Source organism: Mus pahari, chromosome 20 (assembly GCF_900095145.1).
Source record: "Mus pahari chromosome 20, PAHARI_EIJ_v1.1, whole genome shotgun sequence".
Lineage (NCBI taxonomy): Eukaryota > Metazoa > Chordata > Mammalia > Rodentia > Muridae > Mus > Mus pahari.
This window is the reverse complement of record NC_034609.1, coordinates 17,243,545-17,268,010: the sequence shown is the minus strand read 5'-3', so window position 1 is coordinate 17,268,010 and position 24,466 is coordinate 17,243,545. Positions and strand designations below refer to the sequence as shown.

General features: G+C 46.6%; 1 protein-coding gene across 1 annotated transcript in view; it reads right to left on the bottom strand.

The window, feature by feature from the left end:
- Window positions 1-24,466, bottom strand: part of Slc6a2 (solute carrier family 6 member 2) — a 38,953-nt gene that overhangs the window by 5,203 nt on the left and 9,284 nt on the right. The window contains exons 3-9 of the mRNA XM_021220318.1: window positions 22,338-22,469; window positions 20,393-20,630; window positions 11,300-11,438; window positions 4,356-4,490; window positions 3,224-3,327; window positions 1,973-2,097; window positions 529-641 (exon numbers count right to left, since the gene is read on the bottom strand). Of these exons, the coding sequence (XP_021075977.1) occupies window positions 529-641; window positions 1,973-2,097; window positions 3,224-3,327; window positions 4,356-4,490; window positions 11,300-11,438; window positions 20,393-20,630; window positions 22,338-22,469 (986 nt within the window). The remainder of the gene's footprint in view (window positions 1-528; window positions 642-1,972; window positions 2,098-3,223; window positions 3,328-4,355; window positions 4,491-11,299; window positions 11,439-20,392; window positions 20,631-22,337; window positions 22,470-24,466) is intronic.

The window sequence follows — 24,466 nt, the reverse complement described above, 5'->3', positions numbered from 1 at the left end:
GCAGATCCATCAAATGAGAAGCAAAGACAGTAAGATCCATTGGCTAGCTCCTCCCTACATCATTTAAGAATGAAGGGTGGAAACAGATATAAAAGGATGACAGGAATTTAACTTTTCACATGACTAAATAGTAATAATAGTAATAATAATGATGATGATGATGATGATAAAAAATAGGGATCTAGTAGCAAAACAGGGTCCAAAATGTTTGAGCTGGTTGTCAGTAATAAAATTTAAAGAATGGGAAAGTGCTGGGTCACAGAACGTACTATTCATGTCCTTTCTGAAGTCTGACTCCCCATCTGCAAAAGCAGAGTGTTGGGCTGGCGTGTCTGAGGCCCAGTACAATTTGGAGTTCCCATAGGTTCTGGCTGTGATCTAGGCTATCATTTGGAAGGGAGACTCACTTCATTGTTTGGATTAAAACAGTGCCCTTGGAAACAGACACCAGACAGCAGCAGCCCTACAGACTGAGTGCTGGAGTGGGTCTCAGGGGTGGAGAAAGGTGTTCTGAGAAGGGTCACTCACTGAACTATCTAGCCCCAGAGCCAGGAGCATCAAGAAGAACAGCACAGCCCAGAACGTGGATCCCGACAGAGTAGAGATGGCTTCTGGATACAGGATAAACACAAGCCCAGCTCCTGTAAGAAATATTAAGGCCTGATCAGTGGCTGGCATGCTCAGTAAAAGCTGCACAGAGCAAGGGAGCTCCACCCCAGCCTCAGGACATTTGGTCAGTCTTGTGTGGGCAGCGGCAGCACAGACTTGGGATCTTGGAATGAGTGATGGAGCCACAATTCAGTTGTGCTATTGTCTGGATCTCTGCTTCCCAAGGTGCCCTGTATCATAGACTTGATCTCCAGCTGGCGCAATTGTGCAGTGATTCAAACTTCAAGAGAAGCCCAATGTAGTCTTCCAATCTTTGAGGATGCACCCTTTAGGGAGATCCTAGGACCCAAGTTCCTTTTCCCTGTCTCTGCTTTACACCTTGGTCATCAGGTGAACAGGTTGCTCTGCCACGTGGGTCCCACCGTAGGCCCCAAAGCAAGAGTGCCCATTAGATATTGTAAGTAACCCTGTTATTTCATACATCAATTATCTTGGGTATTTTGTTAATAGTAATACAAAGCAAATGAACACAATCTGTGTATCAAACAAGCAGCAGAGAGAACAGCACCTTGCCTGAGCAGCTCTGAGTCATGTGTGGCCAACCCGCCTTCCACTTTGTGGGATTCTACTCTGATTCTCAGAAATTCATGATCCCCAGGATCCATTAAAGGCTACCCTTCCCTGGGTCTCACCTTCCTTATGGCCTTAAGAATATGGAAGGCCATAGAGAAGAACTGAGGTTCTAGAGTCAGGCTAACTGGGGCCAAATGCTAAAATCACCTCTCATTAGCCCATATTTAGCTTAAATCCCCAATCACTCATCTTTAAAGAGAATCCATTAAACCCCTGCCTTGTAGCTTTGTGAGAACTAAGTGGAAGGAAGTATGCTGGTATGTTTCGAACATAGTTTGTCCCCACTAAAGCTCAGGCTTGCTCCTCAAAATAGTGATGTGAAGAAGGTTGAGGACCTTAAAGATTTAATTAGATGCTAGTGAGATTAACCCTCTCTTTGGGGAGTTCCTACTCTCTGAGGGTTAAGCGGGCTCTTAGGGAATAGGGTGCTATAAATCAGGGCTGTCCCTCTAAGCATGACTCTTTTGACACACAGACATTTCTACTACTTCTCTATAGGAAGAGAAACAGACATGGCCTACACCAGAAGTCTAACTGATAACCAGTCTTCATGCTCTGGACTTCCAGAGGTGTAATCTAGCTAAGATTGCCAGGATGATGACCTCAAGGGAAAGTCCAGCAGATGGGGCCCAGAAATCTCCATAGCCAGACCTCTCCAACTACAGAGGCGTTATGAAGCCAGCTCAGTCTTTCTCCATTTAGCTGGAAGCAAAGTGGTTTGTCCACCTACCTTCAGTGGCAACATCCTCAATGTTGACCTTATGTTCGTGGGCCATGTAACCAAGGATGGAGAAGATGGCAAATCCAGAAATAAAACTGGTAACACAGTTGATGGTGCTGGTCAGCAGAGCATCCCTGGCAGAAAGAGAGAGGCGGCTAATGACGGTCCATATGACTCTATCTCTACTCTGCCCACCAACCACTGGCCATCTATGGAACATTCAGTCCGATCCAGCCTCAAAGGTAATCTCTCCTTTCCATTGACCTCCTGTCACATAGATACCCAAAGCCTTGCTATCACTGGGTAAGTACCTGCTGGTGCAGTGCATAGCAAAGAGCTAAGCAAAAGCATGCAGTCAACTCTTGGGGATCAGAGTTACTCTCCCCATAAGTAAACTCTGTATTCCTCTGTCTCCTAGCTCCTTGTATGGTCATTTCAGAGTGTTGCTAAGATGAACCACCCTACCTTCTTGTCTTATTTCTAATGACTTTTAGCATAGACTCATCTTAGCAAATAAAACAAATCAGCTCATTGATCCACAGACACACTGCCTCCCTGTTTTTGTCCATACAGTTTCTTGCCATAACTTATGTCATCGGCTCTACATCTGTCTACTGTAATCTCAACTATCCTCCCAGACTTGCCTTGGGTATACTTCTAGACTCTTGATGGTGGCAGCCTTCTAAGGGAATGATGGCCACCCCATTTTCCGACCTCCCTATAACCTCTCCTGACTGAATACCCATCCTGTTCTTTCTTGAATCAAAGATAGTTTTCTGCCTTAAATGGAATGAGAAAGGGAGACCCAAATCTTCCAGCTCTGAGGTCCTCATAGCACAAGGCCTGCAGGAGGTAGCATTAGGTTTTCATTGATCCAAACTGGAGGTTTCTTCTGTGTCCTGTCTGCCCTGACGTCTTACTTCTGAGCCAGCTGGCCCTCACCAGCCTGTTCATTCTGCCCCTGCCTGACAGAGTATCTGATGGACAGAGTCAAACAACTCCATCATCTCTTGCAGCCATGCCGTGCTCCTCTGTCGCAGTGATCCTTCCCCACAGGCTCCTATAGCTGCTGACGTCATCTTTCCCAAGAGGTGTCTTCTAGTGAAATCTGCTCCTTGGACCCCCATAGACCACATAAAAGGTCTCAGAGTGACCAGGGTGGTCCACAGGGGACAGTCCCATCTAGATAAAACCCTCTCGGTTCCTACAAGAGCCAGCTCCAGGATTCCTAGTGCTGGCGAGCACTAAAAGGGTGCTTACCTGTAACAGTTGTTGTCAAATTTATTGTAACTGGCAAATGCAATCAAGACTCCAAATCCAGCTCCCAGGGAAAAAAATATCTGGGTTGCAGCATCAATCCATACCTGGAGCCAATAAACAAAACTCATCACCATCTCTACTTCCTACAGACCGAACAGCTGCCCAGAGAGTGCTGTAGACTAGGAAATGTGGCAACAACCCGGGATCTCCCTAGATTCTCCTGGAGTCAGACATCAGAGTAATCATGTCCTGGTGGAGCCCAATGGATCCACTGAATGCCCAGATTTTGAAGAAATGTAATAAACTAGAAATTCTAAGCTAGAAACGTTGACAGGGCAAGACGAAAGATTCTGGCCATCTCAGCAGTTATGAAGATGGGATCTTAAGAAGATAATGATTTCTTTGGGACTTCCCCATGCAGATGGTGACAATCAATGAGAGCCTTAGGACACAATGGAGTTTACTTTTCTATCCACCCTCCCTGTGGATAGAAAAGTAAACTATCAAAAAAAAAAAAGTGACAAAAGTAGATGGCTGGTGAACTAAAGATCTAACCTCTTCTCCAATCTCTATGTCGTGGTTTGGCCCTAGCCAATCTCACCTCTCCAATATACAAGCTTACAGATACATTATATATTTATATATTATATATGTGTATATTGTATATAATATAATACTATTATAATTATATCAGTACACCTATGGCACTTGAGTGAGATAGTGTCTGCCATGTGTCTACTTACTATTATTTTTGGATTTCCCTAACCTTCTACTATAATGGGGAGAAGGCATATTCATTCACTGAAACCACACTAAGGACTCGGCGCCTGTATAGCTGACTGAATGAGGGGAAGCTAAACCGGTGCAGAACCCATGGAAGCCTGCTCTGCTTCGCGAGTTTCAAGATGACTCACGGCCTGTGGTCCATCATCTTCCTAAGAGTTACACAGGAAAGAGGTTGCTTCTAGGTCCTTGATCTACAGCACAGTGACAAGCTAGACACTCAACTAAGAAAGATGCATATCTAAATCTATACCTCTTAATGCTATGTTACTGCACTTGCCACCTTCCAACCCGAGGAGGCCTCCCTCCACCTGGCCGTTGGGTGGGTAGATGAACCCTTGGCACTCACCGTGGCCTCCTTGAGGCGGTAGAAGTCAATGTGCAAGTAGGCGTTGATGCCATTGGAGGCACCGGGCAGTGTGATGCCATGGACCAGGAGCACAAACAGGACAAAGTAAGGCAGGGTGGCTGTGATCCAGACAACCTGAACAATATACAAGATGGCTGTGAGAATCTCACCCTGACCATGACCTGGGGAGGTGCTAGGACAAGGACACTGGGTCTTTTCTCGGGCCACAAACACGCCATCCACCACTTCCTTTCTCTTAGTGTTGGAGGTGCCATCATCATTTCAGGGCCAGGTCCTCGGCCTGACCCCAGGGACAGAAAAATAAACGGATGCAGGGCTTATTCGGAGAAGCCCAGAACTGATCGAGTCAGTCACTGGGAGAAGAGAGGTGAGATGAAAGCTGAGGTCACCAAAGGCGAACACTAGGTTTTCAAAGCCCTTGATGCCTCGTTCTCAACAGAGCTGCCTCTCTCGACCCCTTTGCACTATTTTATATGGAATTGCATGCTCACAATGTAAGGCAGTGTCAGTCTTGTCAGCCTTGCCTCTGTCACACTAAAGACATGGGTTGTTAACACCCAACTTACAGGCAGGGTATTTAAAATCCCAGTCCTTCCTCTTCTCTCTCTCTCTCTCTCTCTCTCTCTNCTCTCTCTCTCTCTCCTCTCTCTCTCTCTCTCTCCTCTCTCCTTTCTATTTCCTTCCTCTCCTTTGCCACTCCCCTTCTCCTTTAGCCCTTCCTCCTTTGTGTGCTTTTGTTGCCTTCAGTGTTGAGAACCGAGCCCAGAGGATAGAATCCAGAACTTTCCACACGTCAAGCAAACGCGCTACCACTGAGAAACTTTTTTTTTCTTTATGAGACACTGGCTCACTTGTAGCCCAGGCTCCCTCAAATTCATGATCCTCCTGCCTCAATCTCCCAAGTGCTGGGATTACAGACACGTGCCTAACACTTGGCTTTTCTATTTTTTCTTTATCCACATTTCAGTATATCCTCTCAAGTCTAGTACATGTGACTGTGCAGAAAACAGGAAAAAAAAAAAGAATAAAACAATTCTCCACTCGATAGGAGAAGATTGAGATCAAGACAAACAATCTTTGCAAAAACACAAAAGGGAAGAAATTACCTTCAGACTCAAAACAGATAGCCAAACCCTTCCCGACATGGAGAAACAGAGAAAGGGGTGACTAGGGGGGTTGTCATCCTCACTGGTCCCTCATGCTCTTGGCCACACATTAAAGTACTCCAGGGGAATTGCACACGAGAATGTGGAAGACAGTTCCCAGGCCTGGGGTTTGAGGTTTAAATGGTCTAAGGTACAGCCTCAACTCCAGTATTTTTTTCCCAACTGAGGTCAACGTGTAGCCAAGGTTGATGTCTTCACTCTGTGGGCTGTAGCATTTTCTTTGCAGAAAAGCTGTGCACCAAACTGAGCCAGGGCTGGGTAGTCAGATCCAAAGAAGACAAAGCTGAAACATGAATGGGCATGTAGCTTAAAGACCAAGCTGTTCTTTCCCTACAGCTCAGGAACTCTGTCTCCTAAAAAATCCATACACCGCCCTGGATGGAACATGGAAATGACTTAGGGCATGACTGAGAGTAATATTCTTTGTCAGCCTAGAAAGATATCGCCCCCCCCCAAATTGACATATTAGTGACAAACTCCCACGTTTTTCCATACTCATGTTTAGAGGCTGGAATTTATCTTCCCAATTTTCCTGTTCCCAGTATATATGGTTCCTTTGAAATGCTTGTTAGGTGAGTGAATGGACAGTCACAGGGGTGAAATGTTGCACTAGAAAATGAGACAGATGGTGAGATACAGAATGGATTTTAATTAAATGAATGGATGGATGGGTAGCTAAGTGGGCAGATGGTTGAGTGAGATGGAAGAATGCAAGAGCACGTGAGCTACAAGCCAGAAGGTTAGTGAATGACAGTCAGTGGAAGAATGAAATTACAAGCAAAGGAATGGGGGAGGAAACACAGTGTGTAGACTCTCCAGTGGTGAGCACATCTGGTTCAGAGGGAACCAGGAAGGCTCTCCTACTTTATGGCATCCAGTCAGTCACTCTCCAGTTCTAAGAATAACTTTGAGAACATGAGCTTTGGGCTCTGTGTTCTTTGAAGGGTCATGGGTGCAGAAAGATGGCAGACAAACTTGATAACAAAAGGGGGAGAAAACCATGCCCTTGAAAGAGAGGTTGTTGCATCTGGGTGGCCTCACCCTGGTCTCAGATGATTCCGTTTCTCAAACTGGGGCAAGTGGATCCCAACCCTTGGCAACAGGAACAAAGATGAGCCATCATTCATCCTTATCCTAACAGTTACAGTTGCCTGCCACTCTTGTCAACAGCTGTGGCCCAGATGCACTGTCATGCCCAGGAGGCTGGGTGTGACCACACTTCTCCCATGCAAACAGCACCCAGTGTTCTGACTCCAAGGAATCGCCCATGGAGCCTGGGAGCTCCTGCACTGGCCAAGAGTGTGACTCCAACACAGATCTGGGTTTCCCCAGGAACGTATAAAGGTATAACAGAGCCGACAGTGAGTGTGTTAAGCATCAAGAAATGCTCATACATTCAAAGTTAAAGCTTTGGGTGGCAAACGTATTTTCAGACATCTAGGGCATTTGTCAAAACTAGAGGACATCTTCCTCACATCCATGTGCTTCCCTGTGCACATAGCAAAGGAAGAGACCTATGAGCTCTGTTATCTCCATCCCAGGCTTCTCTTTTAGCATGAGATAAAAATCAAAATGAGTAATTCCTTTTTCTGTTTTATTTTCTGTCACTTCAAAAATAATTTTTTGTTGTTATTACTTGTTTTGTTTTGCTTTTTTTTTTTTGAGACATGGTGTCACTAGGTAGCCCTGGTTAATCTGCTCTCATAGACCAGGTTGGCCTCAAACTTATTGGCATCTGCCTTACTCTGCTTCCCAGATGCTGGGATTAGAGGCATGTTCTATCATGTCCATCCCTAAACATAAATTATTACCCACTTGTATGTGTCTGTGGATAATTTCTGAAGTTCTACAGTACCAAATTCAAACTAATGGCTGATCATAAAGCTGAGGAAGACTGTAGCCTGTGGCTCATAAAAGGAAAAGCCTCCAGATGGCAGGGCTCTCTATTCAAAGTTGTCCAGGGAGAGGCTAAGTTTCCATTACTGAAAAGACACAAGCCTTGGGACTTGTCATGCATCCAAGTGTCAGGCCAAGGATGGGGCATTAGCACCGATGTCACCCAAAAGCTCATCAGAAATGGGAGCTCCTACCCCCACCCATACCAAATAGACTCTCTGCAAGAAAGATCAGAAATCTGTGCTTGTCCCTTGGGGTCCACTTAGACCTGCCATTGGAGAAGTGCTGGTGGTGGTCATGCTTCAAAACTAAGAATATAGATACCCACACTCCCAGAAGAAAGTTCCCTAGAGTTTGTGGGCAGCTAGCCTCCCCTACTTGGCAACTGCCAGACCAGTGAGAAATCATATCTCTAACAAACAAACAAACAAACAAACAAAACCAAGCACAGTGCACAGGAATGACAATCTGAAGTCTTCTCTCTGGACCTTGCCTGTTCACACACACCCAAATACACATGTGCACCCCACACACATACAAACGTACACATGTGCACACAGACAAGAACAAAAATAAATACAAAGTCATATCCACTCTGTATCCCTGTAAAACTGCATTAGTTTTTCCAGTTTTACTTTTTGTAGTCTTTGAAATGAATTTTGGGGCCATTTTCACTAACAATGAAGACAGTCTATAGTAGAGAAGAATTTACAGGGTATGGCATAACGATAACGTTGCTCAAGAAAATAAGGAGCTATAAATAGTTTAGTGTAAGCATGGACCATGTGCAAATGACTCTGTTCTGTGTTAACTCCATCAGGTCAAGTCAGGAAGGCAAGCTAGGATCAGCCTGGACTGACACAGTAAGGGGAAGACAGCTGGAATTTTGCCTTAACCATAAATAAAAATGCAAACACAGCAACAACAGCAAAGCTTTTTAATCAATTAAATATTCTAACGCTCTAATCATCTCTAAATTTGTCTGGCTTTCTCTCTTTTCCCCATTCTACTGCGTCTGCTAGAATCCAGGACATCGTTTACATACTCCAGTGGACTATGTGTTCCCATCTTCCAAGCAGACCAAAAACTGTCAGCGAAGCAGGTGATGGGGAATGGCTGGGGCTGGCCAGCTCTGTCATCCCATCTCATTTCCCTGGAAGAGGAGCCTCTGAAGTTTCTCAAAGTGTGATGCAGTGTGTAAACAGGTTGTGTGGGAGACGGGGAGACGAGCCCTGCCCCGATCCCTTCTGACCTCCTTCTACTTTGAAGTGATCGCTGGACCAACACAGCTGCCACTGAGTGCATGGTCTGGGATACCACCTCACCCCAGCACAGACTGTGCCCTGCTCCCACCTTCCCAAGAGCCAAGCAGTCAACAAAGCACCTTTCCAAATCATCTTCACTTGCACATTTCTGACTCATTCCAGGCCTCCTCTGTGACTCTGGGGGATGACTAAGAAAAGCGTGTGTGCTGTTCCAGAAAGAAATACGCAATACTCTCAGATTCCTCATCAGCCAGTTTATAAAAACAATGAAAGACGAGGCACTGAAATGTCCCAAGTGAGGCCGATTCTAGAAATAACCTCGTCATGGACCACCTGGGGCCTCTATGTGCTCAAACTCAGGGGGGGCTTATGCAAATGGGGGCCTTGGCTTCAGTTGACTCTGTAGGGCCTAACACATCCCTCATCATGTCTCCACGTGGATGGTGCCTTCATGGGAAACACTCCTTCGCAACTCAGAAAGTACAGTCAGTGAGAAGAACAGAGCACGCTCAAGCATTCCTGCTCCTGCTGGTATCTTGGTAACACCAGTCTCCCTGCCGGCAGCTTATTATGGTCTGCTCATGACTTTGAGGAACAAGTTGGGTTCCATATTAGAATACTAATGGCTCACATCCATCTTCTTCAGCTCAAAAGATGGGCTGTGTGGCCTGCTCCTGGTGCCAAGGGTAGCCCAGAGAAACCTAAGCAGGGCTTGTATGGGGCTTCCGTACCTTGGTGACTTTGCTCATGGGTTCTTCCAGAGAGACTCTCTCCCTTTCTTCTCACTTCTTCCTATGCCTATCCTGACAGGGGTAGCAAAAATATCACCTTCTCCACACACCTTTCTCTCAGCTGACAGAGCATTCGTTGCCCATGGCCTATAGTAAGAAATACTGCCTACCTCGAGTCAAAGTGCAGATAAACATACAGCTGTCTGCATCTGTCTGGTGAGAAGTAGCAAACTGAGCAGGTAGCCACTTCTACAGCTTGAAATAATACCAGCTTGAAAGCTTACAGTTGATATTTCTATTAAGGAGTAACTGAACTACCTAATGTGAAATTATTTCTAAGGGTAATGGCAAGTTTAAAACAAAACAAAAAAAGCAAGCTACATAGTAACAAGTGTAGTTTGTGACCACAAGTGCTTATTTAAAGGAGGCTACACATCGATGTGTCTGTATCGACACTCAAAATACTGCACATCTGGGTCAACCCCAAGCCCATCAGGGACACAAACAGAAGAAAGAAATGGAGGAAATAATCGGTCCTCTATTTGTGTAGCGCTAGTCTTAGCATCTGAAACAGCACGTAGTAGGTGTCCATAAAAGCTTAGTAAGTTGAGCTTAGCACTTAATAAAGTCCCTGAAGCTTGTCCACCCATCCTTCAACCCATCACTAAGCATTTACTAAGACCTATTATGCACCAAGCATTAGATGACAGTGATCCTAGATCGGTTTTGGCATTGAGACAAAGAATAAGCATGATGCAAGCAGAAACCGGAAGAGCTACTTCATGCAGGGTCTCCCCTGTGTGAATTGTGTTCTGGGAAGTCAGCTGTCATGATGTACAATGTCCAGGAAACACAAAAAAAGCTACATGGAAACAATCCCATACCCATTGACTCACAGCTCCAACCCCGCTCCTAGACAGCCCCGACCACCTAGGATGATTCTGTCCAGCCAGGTCTCCAGACACATGGCCCAGGCAGTATCACACAGAGCAGAAGAACCATGCCTCTGAGCCCAGCCAATCCTCAGAATTGGAACATGATAAGATGTTGGCCATTTTTAACTCTCTCTTCTTAGGACTGGCTTGTTCCAAAGCTGTATGTAAGCAAAACATCAGAAAGGACACCTCCTAGCTATGTCACTTCAATTACAGTTGAGTTCTAGACTGCATCCAGTCCCTGGGAGATTGTTACTCCCATATTAATCCCCAAGCGGAGAATCATCAGGAGCCACCTCCCAAACATACTCCATCCCACAGAAGACCTCAGAAAGCAGCAGCATCCGAGTTCAAAACACCACCCCATTAGTCTGCTAACCTGTATCCTCCTCCTAAGTGTCCAGACACTTTCGGGAACCCAGCATTTTATTAGAACCAAAGCACACATCTGATTGTCTTTCAAAGAATTTTCTCCCAAACATCCATACATAGACTTATTGATTCTATAATAAAGCCCATTGTCAATTTCCCAAGAAAGATGCAATGCTTACATGCAGTTTTAGGTAAGATTTCAAGGCCAAAGATCAGTCAGTGGTTGTTTTAGCCTTGGTCTCAAACCTTAGAGGATGCCCCAGGCTCTGATCTCTGCTATTATGGAAATTATCCAGAGAAAATGTGAGTATCCTGATCCACTTGCAGCCCTTTAGCCTGCTCTAGCACAGAGTCAGGCTCTGGGTAACAGATGTATCCACACAGGGATAGAGATGAGGATGCAACCAGAACTTGTGCTCCTAGAGCCACCTCTTTGCACTAGCCATATGGCTGTAGTTAGGAACACACACACACACACACACACACACACACACACACACACACACACCACCTGTGTATCTTTCCGACGTCCCAGCTGCGGAAGCACAGAGACATTACCTTTCCTGATGTCTTCACACCTTTCCAGAGGCTGAAATACAAGACAACGATGACGACCATCAGGCAGAGCAGCAGCTGCCACTGAGGCAGGCCGATGTCATGGATCCCACTGCTCTCGTGCAAGTGTAGGACTCCGCGTCTGCGAGCAGGAGAGAGGACAGCATTATGGAGGATGACCAAGTGGCCTAGAGATGGTAACAGGATCTGCCATTCTCCGTAAGTCTAGAGTTCTTGTGTGGGCCAGCTCCGGTCAGCTATGACCCGCATCTAGGATGGCCTGTTCAAGTACCACCTGCTGGCCATGGGAACACGATGACTAGAGAGGGAAGACCCCTCCTGTCCTTCAGACTTCATTCTCTAAACTACCAGTCCTCAGAAGGAGAAAGAACTCTGTCCACACACACTACAACCCTAGCGTGTTAATAGCTACCATTCGTAGAATTAATGTTCACAAATGCTCCAACCCCACATAGTAATGCCTACCATTGGTGGAATTAATGCTCACACAAACACAACTCCATCCCACATCCCAATACAAAACTCCACCATTAGTAGAATGGATGGGGTGTAGGGTACTGTGTAGCATCTAACCTCATGGAGATGAGCCTTTCACATCTTACTGTCATGGCAACAAATAAATGAGCATTTTCTTTCTGATTCCATTCATATGAAGTTCTGTGAAATATAGAAACTTGATCCAGATGGTTAGAAGTCACTCTGGGCTGGAAGAGGGGTGAGCAACTAGGAAGCGACTCATGGGCACATATAGAGACCAGGATTCCTGGACTGGGTGTTAGTCACATGACTGTTGGTGACAGTCCCTGAGCTGGCCCTTTATGATATGTTACCCTTCAATAAAAGGCATTTTAAACAGCAAAATCAAGCAGAATGAGCACTCTGAAAGCCTGGGGCTTTCAAGACCCCGTATATCATGTACAGCGAGGGAATGAATGACAGAACAGCAAGGAAAATGACCACTTGCTAATTAGGACCCAAAGTTACTTGTGGACATGGTCAAATGAGACAAATGGATAGATAAAATAGAAGATGAAGTCGATGGAACAGGGTGTCCCAAAGGGCACAGACGCTCACCAACAATACACACCCTCGAAAGTCAAGCAAGTGGAACAAAGAATACTGTAGTATTCTTTGGAATACTGGCCCAATTCTTTGGGCCTTGGACAACATCTATGCCATGCATTCCTCTCCAAAGGGTGCTGTAGGCTGACCCATTTGGGCTATAGACACACTTGGGAAGCATCTGGCATTCAACCCCTGCCTCGGTGAGGTTATACTCCAACGTCAGCAGTAGCCTTAAGTGTAAAATTACTATAAAGAGTGACTTTGTTAGGAGGAGTCAGGAAGCTGCAGGAGCCCCCCCAGAGTGGTCTCTGCCTTCTTGCTTCACTCAAAGGCTGTAGCTGGCTGACAGCTGTTGCTTTCAATATCCTTTCCCCTAAAAAGGCTCACCACTCATCCTTGATAGACATCTTTAACCCATTCAGTTCCCGCAGCTCCTGACTCATCTGGCAGAAGAACTGCCACACAGTTGCCCCTCAGTATCCCTGGGGGATTAGTTCCAGGACCTTCCATGGATATGATAATCAGTGGATGCCTAAGTCCCTTAGATAAAATGGCATTGTATTTGATATTTCTTGCCCAAGCCCTTTCTGTACATTCTAGATCATCTCTAGGCTGTTTTAAACACAGTAACAGTAAACGTGCTACTCCGCATCACTGCAGAGACAAAGGCAAGATACAAACTTTTGTCTGTACCTGTTCAGAATAGACACATCTCCACAGTGTGATATGGGGGGAGGGGGGTTTCACTGCGCAAAGGTCTTCCCAGAAAGAAAGGTAAATAAATGACTCCTGGGTGGCTAGGGCTCAGCCCAGGTCTGGCAGCTGCACGTCGGATTCAGCACAGACAAATATCCTAACTTCTTTTTGCCAAGTCCAACAATCTGTCTTCTACTTAAAATAGAAATAAGAACCAGAGCCACCCCCAAGGAGATCTAGGGAGAAAAGGTGAGTCTCCAGAAAGCATGATTTTGCTTCTCTGAGTAAACCTGCCTTCTACTTCTGGTTAAATCCCAACTTTCCAGGTCCTTCACACTGTCTGCGCAACCTCCCATTTTCCCATGTAGACACTTCATATGTCTGTGTGTCAGTCTGCAAATGTCTATGTTCAGCTTCAGACAGTTATCAATCGTACTACATGTTATAAGGAAGCAGCAGGTTCGTATACTATCCTTCCTTAAAACAAAATATTAATTCAAATGGCATACTGATGGTAAAAAAAAATTGAATACATCTTTGATGGAAAAACAAATTATACATACCTATGTATATATTTACATATATAGACTATCTATAATCATATATATGTCTTCTATGCCCTCTTCCTCTTCATCCTTCTCTTCCCTCAGTTTTCTTCCTCTTTGTCCTCCTTCATGCCCCAAAGAGAATTATGAGATAGGGGCTTTAATTTGAATATAATTTGGAATCTGCCAGAGACACCAGCTGATCATGTAGCCCCATCTCCGAGCAATTTCCCTCTTCAGCAATAGGATTCTCAACTCACATATTAGTATTAACTGTCTAATGCCAAAATAAATCTTTCTGTTTGTTGTCGTTTGATTGTCTGTTTCACTGTGTAGCCCAGGCTGCCTGGGAACCTACGGCTCTCTTCCTGCTTCGTTCTCCCATGAGCCAACAGAGCAGACAAAAATCAATTTTAAAAAAAAAAAAGATATATTATATCATAAAGCAATCTGCTGCAATCTGCTCACTCTTAACCAATTAAGTCAAACCTCTGTGGAGTTGGCACTTGGGTAATAAAGTCTTTGGCCACCAAAGATTGAATCCACTGAGTCAGATACCCACCCAATGACAAGCTTCTTCTAGACCAACCCAAGCCTTCCAGAATGTATTTACTGTCCTGGCAAAATACAATTGGCTTTCTGTGCATGAGAGAGGGGAGACTTGAGAAGGCTCCTAAGAGAAGGGCTTGTAAATCTTCTAGAATCCTGGGTGTTTGAAGGAGGGCACAGGTAATTGGGAGTTGAACTGCCTTTACTGGACCAGCTCAAAATAGATAGATAGATAGATAGATAGATAGATAGATAGATAGATAGATAGATAGATAGATAGATAGATCAGATCCAGTGCCCGTGAGAGTATCTACTCCCAGTCTGGAGATCCACCAGCTTGTCCCTGAGTAGTTAATGTTTGTGAATAGCCTGAGAAGGTGTGAAGGTCACTGCTAATCCTGTGTGCTTCCATTTTGTAATTCATTCATTCACGTCAAGTGTCTAGTATTTGCAAGAACACAAGGAGAAGTTGAAGTGTGGTGGACAGAAGTGAAGTCATCCAGGCTCCCCCAGTGGGCCCTGTCCCTGGATCCTGTGTGACCTGACCCCATGCTAACACCAAGCCTTCTGTAGCTCAGCTTTGATCCAGGTTGGCGTTAGAGGCTGGTGACTCCAGCATACATGAAGTTCCCAGGATAGGGGCGATGCGAATAGGCTCATGCCAGCATCCCCACCTCCGAGCTTTCTCCCTCTCGTGAGGATTCAGTTGCAGAAGGTGGGCCATACCCTAAGCCCAGGAAATGACCCCCTCCCCCAGAGGACAACTGGAGCTATCACTGCATCTGGGTTCTAGGCTTCAGGGAGGAGTTCACAAAGGAAGTTGAGGAGTGCTTGCAAGGTTCCACAAAGAGCGCAAGTGGGTTGGGCTCTTCTGACAAGGTTGCTAGGAGCACGGGGCAAGCTGGCAGCAGGTAGACAGGTGCAGTGATGAACGAGGATGTGAGCATTTGTGAATGATGAATGAAGCTTGGTGAATGCTCAAGACCCCCAAAGACACCCACGTCCCCCCAAACATCCAGTCTCTGAAGCCCCAGCTCACCTGTTTTGACTTCACCATGTCTTACCTCCTCCCCCAACACACCCTGGGTCTGACTCTTCCTAGTCCTGTCTCCGGTCCTCACTAGCCTGCCCCACACCCTACCCCTCTAGAACCATAGAAGATGCCACTGGTTCCCCCAGTCCTCGTCTCTCTGCCTCTCACTAGCTCTCTTAAATCCCATCCAGCCTAACCTCAGACAGATGTGACACATCGGGGTCTAACCTTGTCACTCTTTTGACACATCGGTCTAACCTTGTCACTCTTTTGCCTCCAAATACTCAGAGATTTCATATCATATAAGACAGAACTTCTCACCAAGACGATTCTTGTGTGTGGATCTTTCTGGTTATTATGTATATATGGAGGGACAGGGTAGTATTTGTATCTATTGAATAAAGGTCAAACATACAGAACAGTGCCCTGCCCCCACTCCCCAGAAAGACTCGTCCTACCATAAATTATGCATGTCAAGCTGTCAAGTCCCTCTCCAGGGGACACAAACTAGCCTTTTAGCATCAGAAAGCTTTCAGAGCCCACCACTGCCAAGTTCATGCCTCTCGTGCCAGTCTTTTGCTCCTGGCAACAGCAAGATACTTGTCTACAGTCTTCAGGAGTTCCTCCGATCCTTGGGGAAAATCTTGGGACCCTTGGGACTTTCTGTGCCTGCATCCTAGAATACATTTCCCAGCCCAACTTGTCAGCCTGGCCAACCTTTGAGTCCCGATAGTCTCAAATCAGAAGTGGTCCCCTGACCCGTAGCTTTTATTTCCAAAGAGAGCAAGGATGGAAGGTGGGATGGGAAAGGGACACGTTGGGAAGAGAAGAAAGGAGAAAATGAGGGTGGAGACTTGGAATGGGTGACTAAATATGACCAAGGATTAGTCTGGCCTCACTCGATGCTTAGTTCTTAGTTCTGCTTTGCCTCATTGTTTTATGGGTAAAATGTGAATGATGGCAATTGCCATCTGGCTAATTGGACTGTTAAATCTCTCAATCTCTCTCTTTCTCTTTCTCTCTCTCTCTCTCCAGGGAGTCATCACCACCCCCTGCTTGTCTGAAACTTGGAAAGATTCCCTAGGGTACAGACACACAACTAAAGCACCCTCATGCAATGGGCTGCCTCACCCTCACGTGCCGTGCATCTGAAGAGCCAGACTCCAGAGCCGATCACGGAGGAGAAGACTGAGGGCAACCTCCCAGGCTCTGAGGTTGGCGCATGTAACTTGCGTTTGTATTCCTTTCCCCGCAGCTTAATGGGCGTGAGTCATCATGGAGAGCACCATCCAGGTTTTCCACAGCCTGTGAGCCAAAAGGGCTCCACTCGACATTTAAGCATGAAGAGTTAACGTTGGGGAGGAGGGAGAATGCCCTTCCTCATCAGAAATGTTATGGGTAGGAATTTTCTATCCTGACGCATTCACTGAAGATGCCTTTTACAGATAAGGATGGAACTTCAGTGGCCTTCAGTGATGGGGCCACGTGGCTTCAGGCCCAGAGCCTGGGGAGAGCAGCAGTTTTGTTCCCTTGAATGACATGTTCGGTCTGTCGACCTAAATGAGCAGAAGATGGCAGCAGACTTGACCAGGAGGCCTCGTGGGGGGGGGGGGGGGGGAGGAAGGAATTACCCAACCTCCACAGGGCTGGCACTGGTTCACATCTGCTGGCTCTTTGGGGTTGAATGATCTTAAAAGCACATCACGCCTTTCAATAAAAGGGAGATGAGCTGCACAAACTCCAGAGGCAGCCCATGGCAGTGCTGTGTTCTGGGAAAGCTCATAGGCAGGGCCGACTTGAGAAAGTGAAGCCTGAGAAGGGCTACTATCTACCTGCAGAGGCCCCTGCACCCTTGTCCCACAAAAGGAAAGCAGGAGCCAGACCTATGAGATGAGAGTCCTAGACCAGATGAGGAGACCCAGGTCTGCCTCAGACCTGAAGCTGGACCACACCTTTGTCATCTGGCATTATACCTCATTTCCACCTCCGCAAATGGAGAAGGAGAAGATAAGGCAGGAGTTGGATGTGAAAACATGCTAGAAACCCAGTTCAGGGGGAGCTATGAAGGCTTCCAGGGGCAGGGAACAGATGAGGGAACAGATGAGGGAGACAGAGAAGTCTACAGAGAAGAACGCTGCTGATAGCCTCCCGCTTCCTGCTCTCCACGCTAGGCCCCCAAGGCCCTGTGTCATCTTAGACAAGAATGTGTTCTCTGCTCTTAGCTGGGTCTGGAAAAAGCTCAGCTCTGCAACAAAAGCACTGGAGGTCTCATCCCCCTCCTGCTGGGCATCTCTGCGGGAGATGTGCTGGCCGCTGGGGAGGGGGAGGAGTCAAATACTAACCAGACCAAGATGAGGGACTTTCATTTACCACTTTAATTTATAAGAACAACGGTTGCGGTTGCCAGGAGGTAAAGGAAAACCGGTGTTCTTTGCTCTGCGAGGGGAAGAGAGAGGCATGCTGGGAAGCAGGGAGCAGCAGCCACGCCCTCCCCATCCCCCATCTTTCACTGGCTCCGTGTCCAAACCACACTCATGAACTAGGAAGAAACTCCCAGAACCTTCACCCACAAACTCTGCTCCTCTGAAGAATGAAGGAGACCCTAAATCTTCTATGATACGACACACACACACACACACACACACACACACACACACACACACACACCCAGAGACAAGGACCTGCAGTGACTAATCCTGGGGTCTTCAATGATGACTGGATGTAAGGATTCTGGGGAGACACTGACAAAGAAAGTACCCTGGCTGGACCCAGGCTGGCAAGATCCAGGCAGTGGTGACTTCCTAAGCTCCCCCAGGAGATTGTGATGTGTAGCCAAGATTTAACTCCACTGTGCTAAGAGCTTGCATCTGGACCAAACTCCCTTCTGATGCTCCTTCTAAACAGGGGATCTGGAAGAAAGCACTGGCCAGTTTACGCCAGTTTCTTCATTCATAGAGCAAGCAACATTTTAGTATTAATCAGGTCCCATCTTCTTAAGCAGGAAGAAAAACTACTCAAAATCATTTCCACATTCCCTGAAACTGAGCAGATTCACTCGGCCCCTCACTGCAGGAGTAAGCATCAGAAGCCGAGTTCCCCTGAGACCAGGAGAACAGAGCTGCCAAGAGGACTCTCAGAGGAGGAAAGCTGCAAAGACTGAGAGCATCCCAGCTGCCTGGAAAAGGCAGAAACCAGCTGATATACCTGGAACCAGTTTTGAGCAGACTCACTTGAAAAGGGCAATGTGCGGTGAGCTCCAGGCTCCCCGCTTTTGTGATCTGTCACCCATTCTGGGGTGGACTTTGCTGATAGAACTCTCTCTGAGTCATTTCTGCTCCAGTAAGTAATCCCTTCACCCATTTCCATGTAAACAACTCCAATAAGCTCATGGCTCAGCAAGCTGGACTTTGGTGGTATCCGTACTTTCTTCTTTGGTGGGCTCCTGTATGACCTAGGTGATAAATCTATGTACATGACCCGAAAGCCTCAGAATCTCACATCTCAGTTCCTGTTTAGTACAGTGAGAGGCTTCCACACTGGATCACATGAGCTCTGAGGATAGACGCTGGTGGCCTTTACCTGTTGTGATGCACATTCGGGGCCTGGACTACCACTCACATGTGACTAAGCCATCGTTCAAATAAGGGTCAACCTCACTGGAGGGAGCAGTTGAAGCTGTCTTCTGAGGGTAGAAATGGGCATGGAGTTAGAGGACTGAAAATACATCAACCACTCCCTTCACTAAGACCCATCAAGGCAGACCAGAGACTGAGAATCCAACAGACTGGATAGTGGGGGCTCAGGAGTCAGCCACAGACAAACTAAAAGAGCCCATTCTGAGCTAAGTGAATAAACTGGATTAAATCCATGAGGGGGAGAGCTGGTTTTCACAGCAGGACTCTACTTAGTTATTCTAGAAGGATTGATGAAAATAACAGAGGACGATTAGACATGAAGTCAGAAATCCTTACCTGCAAACATTAGGATTGGGCAGTGAAGGGAAAAGTAGGAGAAACAAGTTGCCTGCCTAACCCTTTGAAAGTACCTCTCACAAAGGCACAATTTACCAGAGTAAAAATATCCCTATCCAGGAAGAAGCTGGCAGCATCCACCTTTGCAACATTCAAGGTTAACCTCGCCATAACAAGACAGATGGACATCATGTCCCCCAGACAAGGCTCGCCGAGAAGAGTGCCACAGTGCCTCTCTGGAGTGCCCTTGTGGAAAGTGAACACCCTCAATCAGAATGTGAGAAAGCAACAAATAAATCCATCTTGACATATATTTCATAGACTCCCTGGCTATCACCCTCTAGAAGGGTCAAGGTCATGAAACTCAAGGAAAGCTCCAAAAAGCCACCCATATTGGAGGGGAATAAGAACGTGCAAACAACTAAACAGAGTAACATGGTGTCCGTTGGGAAATGGGAGATCACAGTAGGCTAGCTAATAACAGGTGAACGTTAATTTTCTGATTTCGAGAGTGCAGAGAGGGTCACCCAAGGTGTCAACGTTGGAAGCAGGGGAGGGAGTGTCCCATGTACCGTCCGCACAGCTTTTCTATCTCTGAAATTACTCCAACTGAAATGTTGTATGTATTTTTAACAATAGTCTGTCCACTGCCACCAGGCCGTGCCTCTCATCCACACACCATTAAACACACCATCACCAGGCTACATGTATCTGCTCTGCTTACCCCCGTATGGGAGCCCGCAGCACAGGGTAGAAGGAAGGGCAGCTTCAGGACCAGACAGATGCAGATTCCAGTTCTGCAGTCACCATCTACCAACAAGCTTCTGGACGTTCTCTTGGCTAATATCATCAGTATGTACAGTCACTTCCCTAGAGAGGCTGTCCCTTCCACAAGCTCCTGTTCACCCACATTCTTAGTTTGGCTTCTTAAAGGCAATTACTCCCTCCACAGTGCCTTTTTTTTGTCCTGCAGGCCGTAAGCCCTTCCTGGCTTCATGCTGACGTTCTAGCTCCCAACCTCCACTTTCCTGTCCTATACCAGCGGCTCCACCAGGCGCTCCACACACTACCATGTCCTCCGTCCTTAACTTGGCATCAAGCCTGCACCTTTCCACTGCTGGCTGCCATGCCCCTTAGCTTGGTCTGTGTTATTTCCCAATACCTGGCTCGGCTCCCGCCCAGGCCTGAGCTTGCCAGCGAAGCACCCGTGACTTACTCATAAAACTCCGCAGCCGGTGTGAACTTGTATTTGGAGTATTTGGTATGGTCGCCCAGCACCGAGGCGTTGAGGAGTTTGGGGTCCGTACAGTTGGGACTGTTCCAGGCGTGGCCACAGTTGGTCCAGGGCAGGTTCAAGGTGAAGGATGCGAAGAGGTAGTAGAGTGACCAGGCGATAATGACATTGTAGTAAAAGCCGACATAGAGGGCAATGAGGATCACAGCATAGCCCACTCCTGTGTGGGGACAAAGAGGTCAGGCTTTCCCAGACCCAGTCTCAGAGCTGTACCACACACACACACACACACACACACACACATACTGACCCCCGGAAGTAGGCTCCAGCCACTGCACCTCTCCTATTTTCTGGAGCATATTATCGGAGCCTCACTCATAATCTCTTGACACTGTACCTCTCTTGGTCCACTTTCCTGGTAAACAGAGTGTAATACCATATCTGGTGTTGGTGTATAAATACTGCAGCTCCCTTGACACTCAGGCAGGATAACACAGGGTGTGTTTTCACACTCTCTCCCCCTACCCATGGTGCAACTGGCCAGTGATGGGCTCCTGAACTGGAGACAGGCGCTCTACCTCCAGCTGATGCTCTGAAGACCTATGCAGTTTCCCTGGTAACTCCTTAGACTTAAATCCTTCCCCAGGACCTGTCTAGGGGAAGATCCAACTGTTGAACTTGGTGACATTTAACCTTGTAGCTGCTCACAACCATCTTGACTAGCCAGTGATAAGAATGTAACTGGGGACAGGCGGTGGTGGCACAACCTTTAATCCCAGCACTCAGGAGGCAAAGTCAGGCGGATTTCTGAGTTTGAGGCCAGCCTGGTCTACAAAGTGAGTTCCAGGACAGCCAGGGCTACACAGAGAAACCCTGTCTCAAAAAAACCAAAACCAAAACCAAAACCAAAACCAAAAAAAAAAAAAAAAAAAGAAAAGAAAAAAAGAAAAAAAAGAATGTACCTGCAAATGAGTCTAACATAGAAGAAACAGACAGAAGAGACAGAAAGATTCTGGACCCTGGATCAAAAGTATGTGTGTGTGTGTGTGTGTGTGTGTGTGTGTGTGTGTGTGTGTGTGTGTAAGTATATGCATATACACACACACTATATATATATGTATATGTATATATGTATATATATATATGTATATTATATATATTCCATAACGAAGCCCATTGGTTTGTACGCTAACTTTATAAATTAGTTATATTTTTAAAAAAACATAAAAAACTAATAAAATGAAACCATCATGAGCTAGATCTCAAGTGACTTAACAGAAAAGATGCTAATCCATGTGTCTTGTAAGACTTTTATGTCAGTCTGTCCTCTTCATCACTGAGCCAGTATAGACAAGATACTGAAGAGATTCTTGCCTCTTAAGGAGAGGATCATGGGAGACACACTTGTACTCACTGTCTCCATTTTTCTCTAACCAGTGTTTGGGAGATACTGGCCTTGTTCTTCATCCTTCTCCCAATAGTCCAGGGGATAGAGAATGGTAGGTGTCACGGCTAGTTCCCACAGACCTGTCATAAATTTGAGTACAAGCTAATCTTACAGCAGTCATAGCTGTTCGGTCAAGGTGTCTAAGGTAGTTTTCTGCTTGAACTTGAAGGCATCTGTGATCAACTTGCCATGCCTCCCATGAGAGAAAGAAGTGAGAGCAGAGGTGTGTGTACTGAGGTCCCTGCTATCTTTGTGTTTCCCATAGCGGGGCCTAACCTGGAGCTTGAGTTTCAGGCTACACCTCATGTATCCTAGTTTCTTTGTGTAAACTTGAATGGTGGACAGTCTTTGACATCGCCAATGCTCATAGCCCCAGGTGAGACTTGGTCTACCTTAAGTCTCACCTTGGGAACAGATTCTTCAGTATATACCAAGGAAGGCTTTGGAGAAAATATTGGACTTGCCTCAGATCACTCCTACCTTTGAAGAAAGGGCAGATCTTCCACACGGTGGCTGCCCCCTCCCGATTGTACTGCCCCAGAGCCAGCTCCATGTAAAACAGGGGCATCCCCGCGATGATGAGGAACAGCGTGTATGGAATCAGGAAGGCACCTACAAGACATAGAGGCAACCTCAGACCTGCAGGATAGACACCCCTCAGGGGGCTGTAGTCACTTTTCTACAGTAGCTGTGTGGATCCTGTTCATCTACCACTTGCTCATTCCCCAGGGGATGTTTTGTGGCAATAGTTATGCAGAACACGTGATTGGCATAGCAGCAAGTATGACGGTCATAGTGTTTATAATCATAATAATGCTCATCTGTCATCAGAGGAGTAAAGTTTGGGTGAAGCCCAGGGACAGAGCTGTGTTCCCACAGCTTCTCCTAGCCTTCAGTGCACACTATATGCCATGAAACACCACAAGATACAACTTCCACCTAACTCATCTAAACCCAGAACCTTTCCTTCCATGAAGTGTCACTCTGAAAACTCCTATGTAAGGCCAGCCTTTCCCTTCCTCAGGCGAAATGACTGAGACCAGACAAGGAGGGACACTGCCTAAGGTGACATGTGGAGTCTCATTTTCTCACACCGGTATCATTGTAAGGCATCACATGGCTTCTCCAAACCTGATTTTACTGAATCCCCCCCTCCCAGAGTGTCACGGAAACCCTTGAGAAACTGTTGTAATTGGGATCATTGCGGTCCCCCCCACTCCCAGAGACATTGTTAGGCAGAGAGAGAAGTCAACACTTCCTGATGGCATTTCTGACAGAAGATGGATTCTCCTTCAGGGTTCCTTCCAGTTCATGGGGCTCACCCTGCTGTAGGCTACTGAAGGAAAAGGCTGTTACAAAGGGCCCATAAGAAGTCCACCTGCAGGCAAGAGAGATGACTCAGTGGTTAAGAGCACTGACTGCTCTTCCAGAGGTCCCGAGCTCAATTCCCAAGCTCCCACATGGTGGCTCTTGACCATCTGTAACGGGATCTGATGCCCTCTTCTGGTGTGTCTGAAGATAGCAACAGTGTACTCACATACATAAAATATGAAGGGGGTTCTAGGCCACCAGAGGCAACTCTGGTGACATGGGACATGTCTCAGTGGCAGGGACAATTCTCTGTGTACCCTGACACCCTGAGTGAGCAACATGGGCCATGACCATAGCTCATGCTATGACTCATGGTTATATGCCTGGCATGTCAGCAGGGTCAAACTAAAACTGTAGCTCCTATCCTGAGACAGCCAGCACAAAATCAAACTCCTCCCAGACTTCCGAATGAGGTACTCGAAACATGGAAACACCTCTGACCCATCCGCACCAGGAAATTGAACAAAGACGCAAGTGTGTATAGATGACAGCATGGATGGTTCTAACATAGGGATCAGCAGCTCCCTCTGGCTGAGCCCCCGATGTGGTGCAGACACAGTCCGTGCAACCTCATTAGCTCATTAGAGCATCTCTACAGAGCTACATTTCTACAGATCATGGCTACCTCCATTTGATGGGTGGGGACTGAAGATCTTCACTTACAAAAGAATTGAGGCAAAGGGACGTGCTCTCCAGGGTCAAGCTCACCCAGTGACTCAGTGTCTGCCTCTGCATGGAAAGCCTGGGGCTCTCAAAGATAAAGCATGGCGTGCTGGTCCTGTTGCTGCAAGACTGAGATCATTCCCAACCAGAGATAGGCCAAGGGTGGAGAGCAGGAAAAAGGACTGCACATTTTTATCATGCATGTCATGCAAGGCAGTAGAATCTAAGTTCAGCTCTGCTACACAGAACTCCTCTGATGGCAAACCAGTGCCACGATCACTTTCCAGAGGAGGAGACAGGGGCATAGGGTCAAATCAAAGTGAGCAGGCTTATATGTCGGGTAAGTGATAGATATAGGATTTGGGCCCAGATATGGTTGGCTCCTGAGTTCTAGACCCAACATACCCTGAGGACTCTAAAGCATCCTGGTGCAGATAAAGGATATAAATCTGATTAAGATATGGGAAGGGTGGACAAGCCAAGCTATCTGGTCTGTTTGTCATAGGCTCACCCAGCACTCCACACTCTGCTCCAAGTTGGAATTTTTTTTTTTTTTGTAATACCACATGTCAAGG